Raw genomic sequence first — 20058 nt, 5'->3', positions numbered from 1 at the left:
CAGTGTGGTGTGCCCGGCGAATTGTGTAAACTGTATTTAATGTATTGTGTATAATGGTAAATACTCTGTTGGGTTGATAGGGCGTTGTTAGATGTATTCGAGATTATTCTGTATTAAAATTGTGTTCAAACATGTGTATGCGGGAAGGGTAAGGTGAAAAGGAGGGAGATTTTGGAGAGAGAGAGAGAGAGAGAGAGAGAGAGAGAGAGAGAGAGAGAGAGAGAGAGAGAGAGAGAGAGAGAGAGAGAGAGAGAGAGAGAGAGAGAGAGAGAGAGAGAGAGAGAGAGAGAGAGAGAGAGAGAGAGAGAGAGAGAGAGAGAGAGAGAGAGAGAGAGAGAGAGAGAGAGAGAGTTGGATAAGGCTGGCTCTATGGTAGGATGGATGGACGAATCGTGGGAAGGGAGAATGTAGGAATGTGTGGAGAGTGATATGGAGTGATGGAAGATGGACGACGGGGAGGTTGAATGTGGAAGAGGATGGGTAGATGAATTAGAGAGCGGATAGAGGGGTGGGATGTATGGCGAGGGAAGGGGAGATACTAAGAATGTAAACGAGGGTGGATGAATGAATACATGAATAGATGAGTATAGGTAGGAAGATATTAAATGTGGAGTGAGCATACCGTGGATTTTAACACTATAATGGATCGAAACACCATCTTCAGTATTTTTGTAACTAATCTATTTAAACTCCCGTCGCACTCCGCTTCTTTTCGTGTTGACTACGGTAGATTAGGTTTAGATGTGTGATGCTTTGTTTCCCTCCATTATTTGCTTAGCAGGGATTCGTGGCCAAAGAGGAGGCAGAATAGTTTTGGCAACAGTGTTTGACTATAAGAATGTAAGAGAAAACGGTCTTGTCAGTGTTCGTCGCGCGCTCTCTCAGACCTTGAAGGGTGACTCAGGCCTTGGGGACGCTGTATTTTTCGTACACATTCAGATCAAACGGGAAGAAGATAATAGGTTAATATCCTTTTACGGTGCAAATAATTACCCTTCGCAATTATGTTTTAGCGCTAAACTAAGTGGTGGTCCAGGCATGGCAGGAAGGACTGATGCAGTTATTTAGGGCTCCTGAAGGTTTTCCTCACGAAATAAAGGTTAATGTTATTGAGTAGAATCCGCAAAAGAACTTTGTCATCTGTCTGTAGTGTCACATCCTTCATCACTTCGAGTATAGAGTATAGAGTAAGGCTAGTATTTACTGCTTCTGCAGCTATCGCTACTACTACTACTACTACTACTACTGCTACTACTGCTATTACTACCAAAACCACTACTGCTATCGCTACTACTACTACAACTACTACTACTATTATTACTACCAAAACCACTACTACTACTACTACTACTACTACTACTACTACTACTACTACTACTACTACTACTGCTACTACCACTACTACTACTGCTACTACTACTACTACTACTACTATTACTACTACTAGTACTACTACTACTACTACTACTACTACTACTACTACTACTACTACTACTATTACAATTACAATAATCCTTTTCCTTCTCCTACCCCTCCTCCTCCAGCTACAGCAATAAAAGTAACAGTACCATCACCAATTACTACTATAAACAGAATATATACAAAATACATAAGAAATACTATATATACAAATATATACAAAATGCTTGACAAGTCACAAGAGTTCTTAGAGTCTCGAATAGATCACAAGTGTATTCATTCACACACAACTAAGCGACACACACGATTCAAAGGATGACCGACAAATGAATTTACTCCCTGTAAGATAAAAAATGTTCACTCAATTAATTATAAATAGGAAAAGTGCACCATTAGATTCTGACGAGCCAAGAGCAAGATGCAGCACACCGACATTAGACAGAGGGATGGAGAAAGTTAGGATGGACCTTTGACCTGTAGTGGACTAGTAAAGGCTGATGATGGTGATGATGGTGCAGGTGATTACTACTCCTACTCCTACTCCTCTTCCTGCTATTACCGCTACTACTACTACTACTGGCAATATCAGCATCCCCATAATAATTGCTGTTTGGATGTAGAAACGCAATATTCAGGACAAGAATGTTTTCTCTAATAGTGTTGCGATGTCCCTGTAGTCGACCTCCCGCCTGCCCCGTTCCGCCGGCACGATGTTTCCCTTCCTGTTCCAACACGTATACTCTCTTACCACGCCGCCTCTCCCTTCTTTTAATCCCCTTCCTGCCCCAGCACCCCGTTCCCCTCCCTCACCACGCCACTTCCCGCTCTAATCCCCCCTTACTCGCCCTTGCATCCCCCTCCTGCACCACGATGCCTTTCCCCCTTCTACGTCACTCTCTCAGCACCCTTCTCTTCCTACGCCGCCTCCTTTCTCCATCCCACATCCCCGCCTAACCCGAGGCACTTATTTGCACTCCATTTATTTCGGTTTGGGGGAGAAGACGATTTTCCTACATAGTTTTGAACTTCCATTTTAAGAAACTGTTGGTAGTGACGGAAATTACCTGCGAGAGTGGCAGCAGCTGTTTATATAATTAGAAAACTAAGAGCGTCGCTCCTTGAGGCGTTCACCTGCACGAGGTTAAGCAGGAAGGGGAAAATTGGATTCTTACTAACGGCCTCACTCGCACCTTGTCCATCTGCCCGGGAAGGCTGGCTAAGACGTCAGCTGGAGGGAGCAGAGAGGCTTTTACACTATTAGCTAAGGACTACCCACGCCGCTCCCGCCCCTGCTGCTGCTCTTTGAGAATGTCAAGTGCAGTATTACAGTTTTAAGTAATTTTTGATCACCCACAGAGCTTATAGATTATGTGTTCCCTCCTTTGCTGTTATCCACCTCCACAGCCAGCGACGTCATGTTTTCAGAATCTGTCATTACTTAAATCAAAGTGCCAAGCGTATCTGTTTATTTTTATTTTTGGTCCCCCCACTCTTTTGCTAATGCTTGTCTTCTGCTTTTTTTTTTTTTATCAAACATTCACATTTCTTCTTCATGTTCGTCTTTAATTTTTTATGCAAACCTCTTCCGTCTTCATGTTCATATTCTATCTTCATTACAGATTTCCAGCTCTCTTCATTTTCGTCTTCCATCTTTATCATACACTTCCGTCTCCTCATCCTCCCAGGCACCCCCACGCACGCTGGAGGCCGCCGGCAGTAACTTGTTGAATTAAGTCTTTCCTTTATTACACAGACGTCCTTCACCCTGTCAGTGTCAGCCTCACTTCCCTCTCTAAATCTGCCTCAGCCTGGTCCCTCTGCCATGTGGTCTTGGAAGGGGAAGGAACACTCCACTTCACAAAAATCCACACACACAAAAACTCTCTACTAACGTACCAAGGGCCGCCTCGCTTCCGCCCCCGGCCTCAGAGCTCCCACACATTTTTCTCTTCCCGTGTTTCTCTTGTATCATCCTACCTGGTTGTATTTATTTTTTGTCTTACCTCGACTCCTCGACTTCTCCTTTACCTTTTCACTCTCTGTTTTCTTTTGTTTTCTTCCTCCGCCTCGTGTATTTATATAATTGCTATTTTTCTTGCAGTTTCCTTTTCCTGGGCTTTTCTTTCGTTTATTTTTCCAGGTTACTTTCTGTCTAGAAAATATTGCTTCCGCCCTGCTCTCTCTCTCTCTCTCTCTCTCTCTCTCTCTCTCTCTCTCTCTCTCTCTCTCTCTCTCTCTCTCTCTCTCTCTCTCTCTCTCTCTCTCTCTCTCTCTCTCTCTCTCTCTCTCTCTCTCTCTCTCCTGATTTTTATGCTAACATTTCTCTATCATGAGTTCATCTTCTCCTACTCATTTACGGAGCTTTGTATATATTTACAGACGACCGTTGCATCTGAGGCTTGGGTGTTCTCTGTTGCCGGTTTAGATTAATGAAGAGACAGTAATATTCGTTTAGACGAGACGCGTTATTGCTCTTGTGCACAATATTTTCTTTCTCCTCTTAACAAGGTCAACCCCACATGCTTTGTTCTCTGTCTTTCTGTCTGCCTGTCGGTCTATATGTCTGTGTGTCTCTTCGTCTATGTTTTTATCTGTGTCTGTCTGTCTGTCTGTCTGTCTGTATTTCTTTCTTTCTCTCCCTCTTTCTTGGTTTCGTTCTTTTTCTTTCTTTCTTTCGTCGTTCTTTTTCTTTTTCTTTTTTCTTTTCCTTCTTTCTTTCTTTCCTTCTTTCTTCCTTTCTTTCTTTCTCTTTTTCTTTCTTTCTTTCCTTCTTTCTTCCTTTCTTTCCTTCTCTTTTTCTTTCTTTCTTTCCTTCTCTTTTTTATTTCCTTCCTTCATTTCTTCTTTTTTCTTTCTTCCATTCTTTCTTTCTGCCTCCTCCTTATCTTTCTATGGGTTGAAATTTAAGTATCCTATCATATAAAATTCCACGTTACTAGGAAATAGCTTATGAGTTAGCAAGGAATTGAGGAACTAAGGCATATTCTCTTTTTCCAAACATTGTTGTCACCTAAGGATATTTAATACGAATATTACATAGCTCATCGTAACAGAGAATCACCATTACTAAATCACTAAGTATAAGTTCAGTGATACTCATTTTATCTTCATTCTCTTCGTTGTCCTTCCCTTTAAAGTTTCAGTTCCATTCTCGTCACACCGCCATTCTTCCTTCTTTTCGCTTTCCCGTTCTCTTTCTCTTCTTTCTTCTCCTGTTTCTCCGCCCTTTCTCTTCTCACCACCAAAATATTTACCGTCCTTTTAAAGTTTATTCACACTTCAATTGCTTTCTCGTGTCACCACCTTTCCTCCTCCTTTCTTCTTTCTCCAATTTTCTTCTCTCTCCTTCTCTTGTTGCTTCTCACCACCATATAAATATTTACCAGTTTCACCACCCTCGATACAAAACAAACTTGAAATTTTACTCCCTCTCCCCCGCACCATCCAAAAACCAAACATTCATACAGATCGCCCAAAAGTTAAGATCCATTCATTTCACCGACGTCGATCACACTTTCAAACATTCCATTCCGCCCCGAAACAAAAACAACACCGGGCCGCAACAACACTTATCAGCACTACCATAAAAGAGGAATAATGATTCGCCCCTCGACGCACCACTGACATCATCACAAACACCATCATCATGGCTGTCTATTGCCATCAACAACGAACAAACAAACAAATAACACCCCCCCCCCACGCCCCCCCTCCCCCCCCACCCACACACACACCGCCGCCGCCACCGCAGTTACAAGTCGTTAATCCACCTAGTACAGCAACAACAACAACAACAACAACAACAACAATAGCAGTGACAACACACAAACAAACCACAACACCGCCGCCACCACCACCACCAACACCGCCACCACCAATAGCAACACAACACCACCATCAAAATCAACACCAAAAACAGCGAAGCCCTCTCGCCAATAAACCTTACTATGAGACACACACACACACACACACACACACACACACACACACTCTCCCCTTCCCCCCAACAAGAGCCACAGAACCACAATTAAACCAGAGAATTCTAACCAAACCTCATCTGTCCTTTTCCTTAATATAAACCTTTCGAGCTCTCCCCTCACATCCCAAGACCACTTCCTCATCATTACCTCGTTTATAGTCACTCACAGAGCCCCTTGAACCCTCCCTAACCAAGCCAGATCCATTCTTTTTCCTGACATTAACCTCGCGAGCTCTCCCCAACATCCCACGACCACTTCCTCATCATCAGCACCCAGCCAACCTGTCGTGGAGGCGCCCTATCACACACGGCCGCGGCTCCCATCAGACACACACGCTACTCTTTCATTAATCACAGGCTCATTATGATGAATTGCCAATTAACTTCGAGATGGCAGAGAAGGAGGAGGAGGAGGAGGAGGAGAAGGAGGATGTGGTGATGATGCTACGGTGAGAGGGGTGAGAAAGACGGAGAGAGAAAGATGATGGGAGAGGAAACAAAGGGAGGGCATGAGAGGGGGAGAGAAGGAAAGGAAAGGAAAGGAAAGAAAAGGAAAGCAAAGCAAAGCAAAGGAAAGGAAAAGAAAGGAAAGGAGAGGAGAGAGAGAGAGAGAGAGAGAGAGAGAGAGAGAGAGAGAGAGAGAGAGAAGCGATCAAGTTCTGGCATTTTTCTTTTCTCCGTTTTGAGAAGGGACGCCTGAGAACACTAATGGAAAGGAAGTTATGAGAAGAGTAAAGAAGACTGCAATAAGGGGCAGAATGAGTGTACTTGAACGTATTTACACTGCTTCTTATTCTTCTTTCGCTCTCTCCCTCTCCTCCTCCTCCTCCTCTTTCTCCTCTTTTCCTTCTCATATTCACTCAGTTTTCTCATTCCTTCCTCTCGTTCCATTTTTTCGTCTTTATTTTTCATATCGGAGGCTTCATCGTGTCATATTATCCATTTTCTATTACGGGTTTTCTCTCAACATTGCCTTCCTTTCCTCCTTCTTTCTCTTTATTCTTTTGCTCTTCGCCTCCTTCATGGCCTCATCCTTCGTCTGCTCTTCCTCGTCCCCTTCAGCATCATTATTATTAGCACGGGCCAGGAGGGAGGCGGCAGGTGTGGCGGTTCATATCGGCAAGGAAAGGGCGAGGAACACTTTCCCTCCCTCATTAGCGAAGACTTGCTTTCCAAACACGGCCGTCGCGCGCCACACTCGTCCCCCGGAGACACGCCACTCCGAGCATAATCAGTCTTCTTTCAGCGCCTCTCCTTCACTTCTCTCGCCATTCCTCCATCTTCTCCTAGCCCTTCGTTTTCCTTGGTCTTGTTTTCTTGGTTATATCTCTCTTGCTCTATCTTCTGTCTCTTCTCTTTATCTGTTTCTTCTCTTCTTCACGTCTCGCCCATTCCTCCATCTTCTCCGAGTCCTCGTTCTCATCCTCTTCGTTTTCCTTGGTCCTTATTTCTTGGTTATCTCTCTCTTGCTCTACCTTCTGTCTCTTCTCCGTCTCTCTCTTTCTTCTCTTCTTCACGTCTCGCCCATTCCTCCATCTTCTCCGAGTCCTCATTCTCATCCCCTTCGTTTTCCTTGGTCCTCTTTTCTTGGTTATCTCTCTCTTGCTCAACCTTCTGTCTCTTCTCTTTCTCTCTTTCTTCTCTTCTTCAGCGCCTCTCCTTCACGTCTCTTGCCCATTCCTCTATTCTTCTCCGAGTCCTCGTTCTCATCCCCTTCGTTTTCCTTGGTCTTCTTTTCTTGGTTATCTTTCTCTTGTTCTACCTTCTGTCTCTTCTCCGTCTCTCTCTTTCTTCTCTTCTTCAGCGCCTCTCCTTCACGTCTCTTCCCCATACCTCCATCTTCTCCGAGTCCTAGTTCTCATCCTATTCGTTTTCCTTTGTCCTCTTTTCTGAGTTCTCTCTCTCTTGCTCTACCTTCTGTCTCTTCTTCGTCTCTCTCTTTCTTCTCTTCTTCACGTCTCGCCCATTCCTCCCATCATCTCCGAGTCCTCATTCTCATCCCCTTCGTTTTCCTTGGTCCTCTTTTCTTGGTTTCTTCCCTCTTCTTTGCCCCCTTTCTCTTCCTCTTCCATCTGTTTCCATCTTGCCTCTCTTTTTCTTCTCTCTAATCCTTTTCGTCGTCCTTCATCCCTGGCTCTCCTTTTGTTATAGTTCTCTTTCTCTTCCTTCATCTTCTTACTCTCATTCTACTTATGTGTGTCCTCTTCGTCTTCCTTCCCTCGTCACACTTCTCTCTTTCGTTTATATATTTCTTTATTTTCTTCATTTCCATTATCCATTTTCTAATAGTCTTTTGTAATTCACTTTCTAAATGCTATTCGTCTTCCTCCTCCTCGTCGTCATCGTCCTCCTTCCCAGCATAATTATCTTCCTCATGCTTATCCTCCGTCTTCTGGTCTTCTTTATTCTCCTTCTAAATCCTCTTCATCATCCTTCACCTCCTTCTCCCTCATCATATTCGTACTCCTTCCTATTCACGTCGCCTCTGCCACCTCCATTTCCTCTTAACTAATTTTCCCGCCAAAACCTGTGCTACTTTCTTCTCCTCCTTTTCACAATAGTCTCCAGTTTCTCAATGCATATTTCGCTTCTTCTTCGCACTATATTAAATTTTCCTTCCTTTTCGCAAATTAATTTCTCTCCAACAGCTCTTATTCTTTCCTTTTCTCCTTCCTTCATTTAATAACACCTACTCCGTCTCCCATTTTTCCTGTTCTCTCATTTGCAGTTCCAAGACTTCCTTCCTCTTTATTCTTCGTTCCCACTAATGCCTCCTCCTGCCTGCCCTCTGCCTTCGTCTTCTCTTTGCTTTCATCTCACCTCCGCCTCCTGTATTGCCTTTCATCTTCCTCCTTAAAAACATCATAGACCCACGCCTCCTGTCTCACCTTTCATCTTCCTCCCCAAAAACATCATACAGCTACTTTCACCTCGCCATATTTCCCATAAAGACCTGTTATCTGTTCTTCTATTACTCCGTGTAACGTTAATCTTATTCTCTTCTCATTCTCTTCCTTCCACTCTCACTGATTCTTTACCCCCTTCCTCCCCTCACATACGTCATCATCTCTCTCCCTTTCCCTCCCGTACGCAGCACCTCGAGTCATTCATGTGGCAGCGGGATCCTGGCGGTGCTGGATCGACTTCGGCCACATCTTCAGCGGCGGAAAAGACGGCGCTGCAAGAAAGGGAGAAGAAGGCCCGAGCGAGGCTGAAAGCGACGCTGCGACGGAGAGTGAACGGGGTACTGCAAAAGCTACAGCAGGAGGGAGGTGAGGAAAAGAAAGGTAAAGATAGACAAATAGATAGCTAGATATAGAATGATAAAGAGCTGGAGCGAGAGATAGAGATAGGATGATGCTATAATGTCCAAAGAGGTAATGATGAATGGCATACAGAAAAATCAGGAATGGTAAAAAGGGCACGAGGAAAAAATAGTAAAATCTGAGAGGATGATTAATCAGGATGTGAAAAGTAGGGATTGGATTACAGGAGAACGTGAGGAAGGAAAATGAAGAGAAACGAACGCAAAAAAAAAGAAAAGAAATGAGATGAAGAAAAATTAACCGTGAAGAATATAATATAGACGCGTAATAAATTGAATGACAGAAACAAATAAAAGAAGACAAAAAAAAGAAAGAAAATGAGTGGGAATATAAATGAGCAAGCATGATAATACGCAAAAAAAAAAATGACACAAAATAGAGAACGGCCATGAGAACCAGGAAGGAGAAGAGGAGAGAGAGAGAGAGAGAGAGAGAGAGAGAGAGAGAGAGAGAGAGAGAGAGAGAGAGAGAGAGAGAGAGAGAGAGAGAGAGAGAGAGAGAGAGAGAGAGAGAGAGAGAGAGAGAGAGAGAGAGAGAGAGAGAGAGAGAGAGAGAGAGAGAGAGAGAGAGAGAGAGAGAGAGAGAGAGAGAGAGAGAGAGAGAGAGAGAGAGAGAGAGAGAGAGAGAGAGAGAGAGAGAGAGAGAGAGAGAGAGAGAGAGAGAGAGAGAGAGAGAGAGAGAGAGAGAGAGAGAGAGACACACACACACAGAGAGAGAGAGAGAGAGAGAGAGAGAGAGAGAGAGAGAGAGAGAGAGAGAGAGAGAGAGAGAGAGAGAGAGAGAGAGAGAGAGAGAGAGAGAGAGAGAGAGAGAGAGAGAGAGAGAGAGAGAGAGAGAGAGAGAGAGAGAGAGAGAGAGAGAGAGAGAGAGAGAGAGAGAGAGAGAGAGAGAGAGTGAGATGATGGAAGGGGGAACACTTCTCCGGAACATTAAATACGAGGTGTAGAAACCCAAAGGGAACAATAATTACACAAGAAAGAAAGAAAAAAATAACAGGAGGAAAGAAAAAAATGATATCAAGTAAATTATCTATTACTGAGGGCGTTGAGAGAGAGAGAGAGAGAGAGAGAGAGAGAGAGAGATGAAAAAAAGCTGCCCGTCAGACATTAAAGGAACTCCATAACGCAATAAAAATGGGAAGATCAAAGAAAACAAAATTGTACTCAAGAATAAAGAGAAGAAAACGTAGAAGTGCAAGGAAAAAAAGGTGATTGATATGTAAGTGAAATGAAGAGGAGGCAAAGGAGGTAAAGGAGGAGGAGGAAAAAGAATAAGATGGTGAAAGGAGAATCAAAATGAGGAGGCGGAGTACGAAGAGGAGGAAGAGGAAGAGGAGAAGGAAACAATGAAAACGATAACATAGTCTTACGAACACGAATACCAAAAAAAATAAAAATAGCAAGGGAAAATAAACTAAAAATCAAATATAATAGATAAGCAGAAAGGGAAGCAGTAAAAAAAAAAAAAAAACATATTGGTTCTCTAAAGGATGAAGGATGAGCGAAGAAAGGAGAGAAAATACAGGAAGGGAGGAAGGAAGCAAGATGAGCGGAAGGAAGGGAAAGAAAGCGAGGGAGAGGGGAAGGAAAATGTGAAAAATAGTGATAAATAATGTGATAATGGGGTCATGAATAGCAGTAGTAGTATTAGTATTAGTGGTAGTAGTAGTAATGGTAGTTGTAGTAGTAGTAGTAGTAGTAGTAGTAGTAGTAGTGGTAGTAGTGGTAGTGGTAGTAGTAGTAGTAATAGTAGTAGTAATTGGAGGAGGAGGAGGAGGAGGAACACAAAGAAACACAAAGGAAGAACAAGCAACAGTAGACCTGATGGTCGTTACGAGGCTGTTTGTGACAAGCTACACTAACTATCTAATCAGGTGAAAGATGAAGGACAGCAAAAGCGAAGGCTCCTCCCCACCCCCCCATCATGGAAATTATGTAGGAAAGAGGAGAGAACTACCATTACTGCTACCACTAACCGGGCGATAAAAACGGACAAGGACACCAATATTCGAAAGAACTTAACGTTATTACGACAATGAGTAATATCTTAGTTGCTGGCTGGATTCAAAATACTTGTCTAATCTATTCTTGAAAGCCGTAACTGTTGTACTATCAATGATATCACTGGGTAGAGAATTCCAAACATTAACGACTCGATTGAAGAAGAAGTGTTTGGTGTCGTGCGACGAGAATCTTTTACCACTTATCTTGAAATTGCGATTTCTTCTTGTTCTATTTGATCGATCAATTGTAAAGTAATCTTCCGCATTAATATCACTGAATCCTTTAAACATTTTAAACACTTCTATTAGATCGCCTCGCATTCTTCGTTTTGATAGGCTGAAAATTTACTTCTTTAAGTCTTTGTTCATAAGATAAATTTCTCAATCTAGGAATCATTTTTGTTATTCTCTGTTGAACCCGTTCTAACTTTTCTACGTCTTTTCTGTAATAGGGAGACCAAAACTGTACACAGTACTCTAGATAGGGTCGAACCAGCGAATTATACTGTTTTAATATTACTTTTTCCGATTTATTATTAAAAACTCGTCCGATGAAGCCAACCAATTTGTTTGCGGTTTTAACTACCTCTGAACAATGCTGACCGGGCTTTAAATCGCTAGATGTAGTGATTCCAAGAACCTTTTCTTTATTTACTGGAGAAAGTTGTTGGCCATTCAATACGTACTGAACGCGATTGTTATTGTTTCCGATGTATAACACTTTACATTTGTCAACGTTAAATTTCATTTGCCATTGATTGGCCCAACGTGCAAGTCGACCTAGATCTGATTGTAATGCTTCTTCGTCGAGTGTCGGAGTTACCTTACTAACGATTTTTGTGTCATCAGCAAAATTTGATAATTTGCAAGTGAGGCCATCATCGATATCATTAACATAAATTAAAAAGAGCATGGGACCAAGCACTGATCCTTGAGGTACGCCGCTTCTAACATCGAGCCAGTTAGATGAAACACCGTTTAGAACTACTCTCTGTTTCCGCTCAGAGGGCCAGTCCACGAGCCAATTGTGAATGTTACCCGAGATACCGTGCGCGAATAGTTTGCTGAACAATCGTTTGTAGGGAACCTTATCAAATGCCTTTTGAAAATCCAGATATATGATATCTACTGATCTGTTTTCATCGAACATCTCAAAAATATAATGAAAAAAATCAAGTAAGTTAGTTAAACACGAACGTTTACTACGGAAACCAAGTTGCGAATTACTTACGATATCATTTTCTTCGAAGAACTTCACCATATTGTCGCGAATGATAGTCTCCATTAATTTACAAACAATCGATGTCAGGAAAATTGGTTGATAGTTTCCTGGATGAGAGTTGTCCCCCTTTTTGAAAATTGGTGTGACATTTGCTAGTTTCCAATCCGACGGAACTTTTCCAGCTGTTAAAGATTTACTGAAAAAGATAGAGAGCGGTTTACAAATTTGATGTTTGATTTCTTTTAAAATTCTAGGGGTAATTTTGTCTGGACCAGAAGCTTTGCTTACTTTAATCACTTCAATTGTGCGTAAAATGTCACTTTCTACGATGAGCACGCCACTTAACATCTTTTCGGTCCTTCTAACCTCCGGCGGTTGAGGTGATAAACAATCTTCGTCGGTAAATACGGATGCGAAAAAGCTATTTAGGATTGTAGCCATTTCATTTTCACCGTTTTTGTGGTTACCATTTTCATTAGCAAGCGGTCCGATACTACACGTGAGTGACTTTTTATTATTTATATAGCTAAAAAATCTTTAGGATTAGATTTACTTGTTTCCGCTCTTTATTCTTCAAGATTTCCCTTGCTACGTTTTATTAATTTCTTGGTTTCGCGGCGAATTCTGTCCAACTCTAGTTTGTCAGCCTCACTCTGAGTTGATATGTATCTACTGTATACGCATTTTTTAAGAGAGAGGCTATTTTTAATTTCGTTATTCCACCATTTGGGTTTCTTCTTAATAGTTGAACTGTTACGATAGGGTACGCATATGCTTATGGCATTGTTCAATATTGTGGTGAAAGCCTCACCATTTATCATTACCTGTTTCCGTCGAAATTACAGTCCAGTCGGAATTATCTAAAATTGATCGGAGTCTTACGAAATTCGCTCTCTGATAATCGGGCACCTTTTCTTTACTAGCAATTACTTTACTTTCTTTCATCTTGATGCTGAATGTGATTATTCGGTGATCGCTATAACTAAAAACTGGACCAACATTTACTTCGTTAACTAGATCAGCTGTCGTTGAAAAAATAAGGTCAAGTATATTATTTTCCCGAGTCGGTTCTTGAACATTTTGATGTAAATCACTTTCTAATAAATTTGTGTAGAGGTCGAGCCCTGTATGAGAGTTGATCGGTTCGCCCCATCTTTTCACTGGCAAGTTAAAGTCCCCCACAATTACTGCCTCGCAACTGCTACTTGTTTCTAATAATAATTCACTTAATGCGTCGTCGATATGAAAAGTCTGCCCTGGCGGTCTATAGATTAGTCCAACTACAATTTTACGAGACTTATTTTTAATTTCAATGAAGACCGAGTCCACATTGGTTATACTATCTATTTTCAAGGATACTGGATGAAGAGAGTTGTGGATATATAAGATAACGCCTCCACCCTGTCTGTCCTCTCTTTTGTGACTAAAAATCATATAACCCGGTAATCTATATTCCGCGATGAAATCTCTATTTGAAGTGTCTATCCAAGATTCTGTGACTCCGATGATGTGACAATGATTTGTAGCTGCGAGTGCTTCTAAGTCTTCAAATATGTTACGTAGGCTACGAGCGTTTATATAGTAAGCTTCAATATGATTCGAGTCGGGGGTTGCGCGGGTTGAGTGCTCCCTCACGGTGGAGCTGCTGGTGTTCTCACCTTGGTGTTTTTTGGCTTTCGAAGAGCCATTTGCTCATAGAGCAGCCTCCCGAAACGGGCTGCTCCAACAGGGTTTAAGTGAATGCCATCGGCAAGGAACAAGTCCGAATCGTAGTAAAAATTGTTCCACAAGTCAACGAACTGGACGTTTTCTTGTGAGCAAAGGGACTGAAGTCTGTTGTTCGTGCTGAAGGCCTTACTGTAAAAGCTAGGTTCGGCACCGACCCTCGGGAGGATTCCTGAGATTATGATGTTACTGGCATCCATTTTTCGTTTATACTGCTTGATCATGCGGCGGCATTTTTCAAGCAGTTCCTCAGAACGGGTTGTCCTTACGTCATTTATGCCCGTGTGAATGACAAAGAGGGCGTTTCTGTCGGCATTACTCGTGACATCATCGCACGCTGCGGTGAAGTCGTCCAGTCTGGCACCTGGATAATAGTAACGTGTTCTGCGGCCGTTTATTGAACGACCACAGAACTCAACCAGCTGGCCACGCACCATGGATTCCCCAATTAGGCGAGTCTCAAACTCATCCTCCATGGTGTCTGCCAGCACCTGGAACCTATTGAAGGTAGTGGGGGTCAGTAAATGTTTCATTGCCTCCTTCGGTTTGGCTCCATTCCTTACAGGTTGGAACCCGTCATCCTGTGAAGCAGGAAGAGAAGCGTTATGTGGGTCAGGCTGGGAGTTGTCCTGTGAGTCAGGCTGGGAATTAGACTGTGAGGCAGGCTGGGAGTTTGCCTGTGAGGTATGCTGGGAATTTGCCTGTGAGGTAGGTTGGGGGTTAGCCTGTGAGGCAGGCTGAGGGTTAGCCTGTGAGGCAGGCTGGGAGTTAAACTGTGAGGCAGGTAACGCGTCCTCCCGTGAAGCAGGAGGGTCGTTAAGAGGGGGCACAGTCTTGGTGGAGGGCCTCTCCACCACTGATGGTGGGATCACAGCTACATTGTTAGCAACAAATTCCTGAAAGGATTCAAACTTCTTTTCAAGATCATGATGTTTGTTTCTCCATTCGGTCACAGCCTGCATAAGTCTTAATCTCTGAATACAGAGGCGACAGGTTCTACTCAGCTGGAAGTACTGAGCCGCAAAACGTACGGAACAGACGTCACACTTACTGTGTCTCGTAGCCATTGTTAGAAATTTAAGCAGGTTCACAATTTGGGCAAATATCAAAAAGCGCTCTCGAAATAACTGGAAGAGTGACCATATATTGAATTGGATAAAGAATGCAGGAGGAGGAGGAGGAGGAGGAGGAGGAGGAGGAGGAGGAGGAGAAGAAAGAGGAGAAAAAGAGGAGGAGGAGAAGGAGCGGTGCAGTAATATGAGTGGAGATGATAATGGATGAGAAGGAAAGAAAGACAAAGAAAAATGGAAATTACGGATATGGAACAAAACGCAATCTAGAAAGGGAGGGAGAGAGGAGGAGGAGGAGGAGGAGGAGGAGGAGGAAGAGGAGAAAGGAGAAAAGAAACTGAGGAAGGAGAATAAAGGTGAAAAAATGAGAGTATGAAGCCAAGGAAATTAAAAGTGTACGAAGGGACGAAACAAGGAGAAAGGAGGAGGAGGAGGAGGAGGAGGAAGATTAGGAGGAGGAGGAGGAGGAGGAGGAGGAAAATGATAGAGGAAAAGAAAAAAAAATGAATATAAAAAACTTCGGTTCTGTCAAATCAAAATAAATTCTCGGGAAACCAGACAAAGAGAAGAAGACTTTGAGGTGATTGACAAAGGAAAAGAGAGAGAGAGAGAGAGAGAGAGAGAGAGAGAGAGAGAGAGAGAGAGAGAGAGAGAGAGAGAGAGAGAGAGAGAGAGAGAGAGAGAGAGAGAGAGAGAGAGAGAGAGAGAGAGAGAGAGAGAGAGAGAGAGAGAGAGAGAGAGAGAGAGAGAGAGAGAGAGAGAGAGACAAGGTGGGAGAGAGAGAGAGAGAGATAGAGAGAGAGAGATATAGATTGTCTAGAAAACAAGACTCAGAGACCTCTATGGTGAGACATTGACTGGTTAGTTAAACCTAAGTGATTTTACATTAAATCAGAGGAAGGAAAAGGACAAGTGACGGTAGTGTATTTATTGCAGAAGGATGATCAGGTTAAGAAAAATTTGGACGGTAGCTGGTTTTACTTGTCATCATACAGGAACTTATTTATTTTTGAGTTGCGCATTTTTTCACTACATCTTAGGTGCAGGTTGATGGTCATTCGTGAAATTGTTAATTTTACGCCATTGTTCCTCGTGCGCAAAGTGTCATCCATCGATCAACAAGAGAAAACGTTAAAACATTTTGGAAGATTCTCGAACATTTATTCTTTTAAGACTTCACGGAAAGGAGAAGAGCAAGTCATTGGAGAGAAATTGTTAAGGTAGGATTATTTTCGTGCTCTTTGCAGGGAGGGGACTGCTTTCTGCTCCTGACCTTCCGACTAAACTTTTAAAAGAGTAGTATCTGAGAGTGGGAAAGTTTACCAAATTGTTTTAAAGAAGCGGGTCTGAGTTTATTCTTGAATGCAAAGCATTTATTCATTGCTGTGAGAATTTGCTAATGTTTTTTTTTTGGAATTTCGCTTTTTTTATTTGCTTCGATGCATGCATTTAACGCTGTTTGAGCATTATTTTTTGGATCATTGATCCTCTTTGAGCTTTTGAACGCTTGCAGTTAACGCCGTTTTTTCGTTTATCGAACTTCTTATTCTGCAGTTTCCGTTCCAACTAAATGAGGCTTTTGTTAAAGGTTGTCTTTTGAGCATTTGAGCCACCAGTCCTTGTGTTTAATTTTGTGCTTTGGTTCGTCTTCGTTTTGTGTTGAATGATGTAAGTTGATGTGAGCAGTGGGGTAAATTGGGGTCTGCATAAGGGAAAGGACTGGTCCATGGGGCAGCCGTGAATGACTGTGACCATGAAGAGCACTGGGCCAAGGACTGTGTTGTGAAACCACCTTCGTGTTCATTACCACCCTTTGAGTTAAATACGTCGATTTCTTTCATTGTCTTCTGTACCTAAAAGTCAAGCACAATCATTATTTACTTATAAAAGAATATGAAATCAAGATAGACTACGTCCAGTGATTTGCTGTCAGAGGAAGTTAAGAGGTCGTTCAAACAAAGATAGTCAGGATCTTTTACTTTGTTTGTTTCGTGTTGTGAGTCCATGGAATAAAGGTGGCGTTGACTTTAGGAAATATTTTTGTTATCAATTTGCTGTCTACAGAAGCTAGTTAGAATTATGTTTTCAAGTAGCTATGTACTTAATAATGCCTTTGTTCTTACTTGGTAAAAACCGTTAGACTAACTTCTTATGTAAATCACGTTTTTTTTTGTTGCAATACCATATGCTAGCTTACGGTCCTTGCCTTGAAGGTAGGGACGATCTTTGTTTCTTTTCAGCAGAGTTGGATATACTTTGTCAGATCCAGGACTTATCTTTTTTTTTCCAGAGCAGAGTTGATATACTTGTTGCGGTTGTTACTTCAAAATAAAGGGTTGAATGGATTGGAATGCTTTAAGTGAGCTGTGTTTTTTTAATTCAGCAATGGCTGGTGCTGCCTGAAATAAGTTAATTGTTTAGAGAAATTAGAGGTATCGAGAAAGTAGTTGTTAGTGAGGTTTCTGAGTGTTTAGCTGTTGTTTAAGTGGTCACCGAGACTTTTTTTCTGTTTTTGGCCTTTTGTAACAAAAGATACCGATTGAAAGATTTCTTGTAACTTTAGAAAGATTTTGAATATTATCTGGTAGCTTGCGATTATTTTGTGTTGTTTTTGTCGTTTTCTCTATCTATTTGTCTGAATGTTTAGTTCTTTTACTCGTCGTTCTGCTAATGTTTTAAGTCTAATGTTTTCGGGCGACCTTTTGTAATTTTCACATTTAAAATTTGTTTAAAATTGATTGATTAATTAATTTCGCTTTTTTTAACCTGTAAGCTGTTTAGTTAATTGCTTTAGTGTTTTGGACTGAATGTAAAGCCAGTGAGTGAGTATTTTATTAGCTGCTTTCGTTAGGCTATAGCTACGTTGCCGTAGTCTGGTCTCTTTATTTTTTTGTTTTTTTTTTTTATTGGGCACCTTTACTTTTTTTTTCACTGCACTTTGTCGCATTTTAATGTCGACGCGCACTAATTTAATGTCGGCAGAACCGATGGTAACCACAGATGATAGGTGTTCTCCTACCGGTTATCTGGGTTATAGGTTATGTCGAGTGTTATATTTTGTCGAGTTGGCTCAGAAACCATTTGGCTTAGATAAATTCTGGAGAAGAATTCGATCTTACTAAATTCGATGTTCTAGACAGTGCCCAGTCGCGCTTGGTTTAGTCGCCTGAGGTTCAGTGAGTCGTTATTCAGTGAGTCGCTTAGATTAAGTATCACCTATCTGCTGTTCGCATTTTCGTGTCGGGAGGTCGATAGGTGGGGGTGATTGCTGTAGGGTTGTATTTGATTTACTTTTCTGCAGACACAAATGTTCACATCGTTTCCCGGTGTTGTTTTGTCGGTTTAAAATAGCTTTTTTGTCGCGGGTTTTGCATTTAAAGGGACCTTTAAATTGACGCTCGATCTTTACTGATTTAGCCTGTAGCTGTTTGAAGAGTTTGTAAGCAAATATGTTTTATTCATACTTAATGGTGTCGATAAATGTTTGTCATTAATTTCTGTTAAAGCAAAATTTTGTTCTGCATTGTTGTATTTCTAATCAGTTTCAGTTCATCAATTTGCTCAAGACATCATTGAAAATTAAGGATTTTATTTTGGTTTAAGAGGGTGGTAGGTGTAGAGAGAGTGAGAGAGAGAGAGAGAGAGAGAGAGAGAGCGAGAGAGAGAGAGCGAGCGAGAGAGAGAGAGAGAGAGAGAGAGAGAGAGAGAGAGAGAGAGAGAGAGAGAGAGAGAGAGTGTGTGTGTGTGTGTGTGTGTGCATAACCGTAAAGTATAAATCCCGGTTACACAGTCATCAAAATTGCAGCGGCCGCGACTTGTTAAACAATTCGACGTAAAATATATAATTATCACCATTTTCTTTTGTCCCTTCTTTATTCTCTCTCTCTCTCTCTCTCTCGTGGTAATAATAATATACGAGGGTCTTTTCTTCCCCTCTGCGAGCGGTCTCCCTCCTCCTACTCGCTCCATCTCGCAGACTTATCAACTATTACATTTTCTTCTCTCTCTCTCTCTCTCTCTCTCTCTCTCTCTCTCTCTCTCTCTATTACCTCTTTCTTCTTGATCTAATGAGTAATTCATCACGGAATATTGGGAACTAATGTGTCGCTAATATAGGGGAGGAGGAGGAGGAGGAGGAGGAAGATGAGAACGAAGAACGAAGAGGAAATGAAGGAAGTATTACAGCACACACACACACACACACACACACACACACACACACACACACACACACACACACACACACACACACACGACAGATAGATAGATAGTGTGTAAAACTGTAAATCCTTCCCATAGCTGCGTCACACAAAATTGTCTAGCCTTTCCTTTGAACTTCCCCTTTCTTTGAAGTTCACCCTCTTTCTAACTCCTCGTCCAACGACGTCAAAGAACCAGCATACTCCTGTGATGACTCAAAGAAACAAAAATAATTGAAAGACGGCGTTAATGGTAGACTCGTAATATGTATAATATAATATTGACACGTGTTCATGAAGCCGTAATATGGAGTTGTGAGTTTGGCGGGCTGGCTCTGGCACTGGCTACGACTCAGGCTCCGGCCTTGGCTGTGGCTTCGCTTCGTAAGGTCTCGGGTCCTTGGTCGCTAATCGGGCTCATCAGCGGCAAAGCTGATCTGAGGCAGAGTGGGGCGGTGAATGGGTGGGCTGGGTGAGTGGAGAGGGGGCAGAGATGGGGGCGACGAGGGGGCGCTGATGGGGTAGTGAGGGAGTAATGTTGAGGTGACGGGTGGTGATGGGGGCGGTGGTGAGGGGACGACGAGGACTGTGGTGGAGGTTTGACGGAGGCTGAGAGGCTGGAGAAGGGCTAAGGGTCTTAGAGGGATGAGGGGCTCAGGTGTGGCAGCGGCGAGGCTAACGTGGAAGGTGAGGGAGTGCGCCCATCCGGCTTACCGTGCACAAGCCCCCGTCGATCGCAAGCGTGGCAGAGTTAACGGGATTGTGCGGGAAATGCGCTTAATTACTATTAGGTCATGGGAAAAGCGAGGTTAAGAGGTGAATTTAACGTGTTTTGAGAGTGTCAGGCTGACAAAATAAGGACACAAGGCAATTTGTTATTTCTATTGATAAGAATGAAAAGACACAAGCTGGGAGGATCAGGTTGGGGCGAAAGTTCATGGTGTTTTCAGGGAGCAGAGCCAAAAAATAGAACGAAGAAAGGAGAAACTGCGATGATTTACAAGTTTTCCTCTGCTCAGGGTGGGACGGCAGAGTCAAGAATTGAGGCTGGAGGGAAAGTTCGGAATGCTTTGGGAGAGCCGATGAAAAAAAAAAAAATGAGGCGAGGAGCAATAT

The 20058-nt window shown here is 42.5% G+C and overlaps 1 protein-coding gene and 1 long non-coding RNA gene across 4 annotated transcripts in view; one reads left to right on the top strand and one right to left on the bottom strand.

The window, feature by feature from the left end:
• LOC126999951 (outer dynein arm-docking complex subunit 4-like) overlaps positions 1-20058 on the top strand; it is a 70915-nt gene that overhangs the window by 21195 nt on the left and 29662 nt on the right. For 2 of the 3 annotated variants that reach the window (XM_050863138.1, XM_050863140.1), the window contains exon 8: positions 8493-8685. In XM_050863138.1, the coding sequence (XP_050719095.1) occupies positions 8493-8685 (193 nt within the window). The remainder of the gene's footprint in view (positions 1-8492; positions 8686-20058) is intronic. The other variant, XM_050863139.1, reaches the window with a different exon arrangement.
• LOC126999952 (uncharacterized) overlaps positions 1-20058 on the bottom strand; it is a 40982-nt gene that overhangs the window by 173 nt on the left and 20751 nt on the right. The gene's annotated exons all lie outside the window — the stretch shown is intronic.

Source organism: Eriocheir sinensis, chromosome 17, assembly GCF_024679095.1.
Source record: "Eriocheir sinensis breed Jianghai 21 chromosome 17, ASM2467909v1, whole genome shotgun sequence".
In the NCBI taxonomy this organism is placed as follows: Eukaryota; Metazoa; Arthropoda; class Malacostraca; order Decapoda; family Varunidae; genus Eriocheir; species Eriocheir sinensis.
Note: the sequence above shows the minus strand (reverse complement) of the source record. Positions and strands in the feature narration are given on the sequence as shown.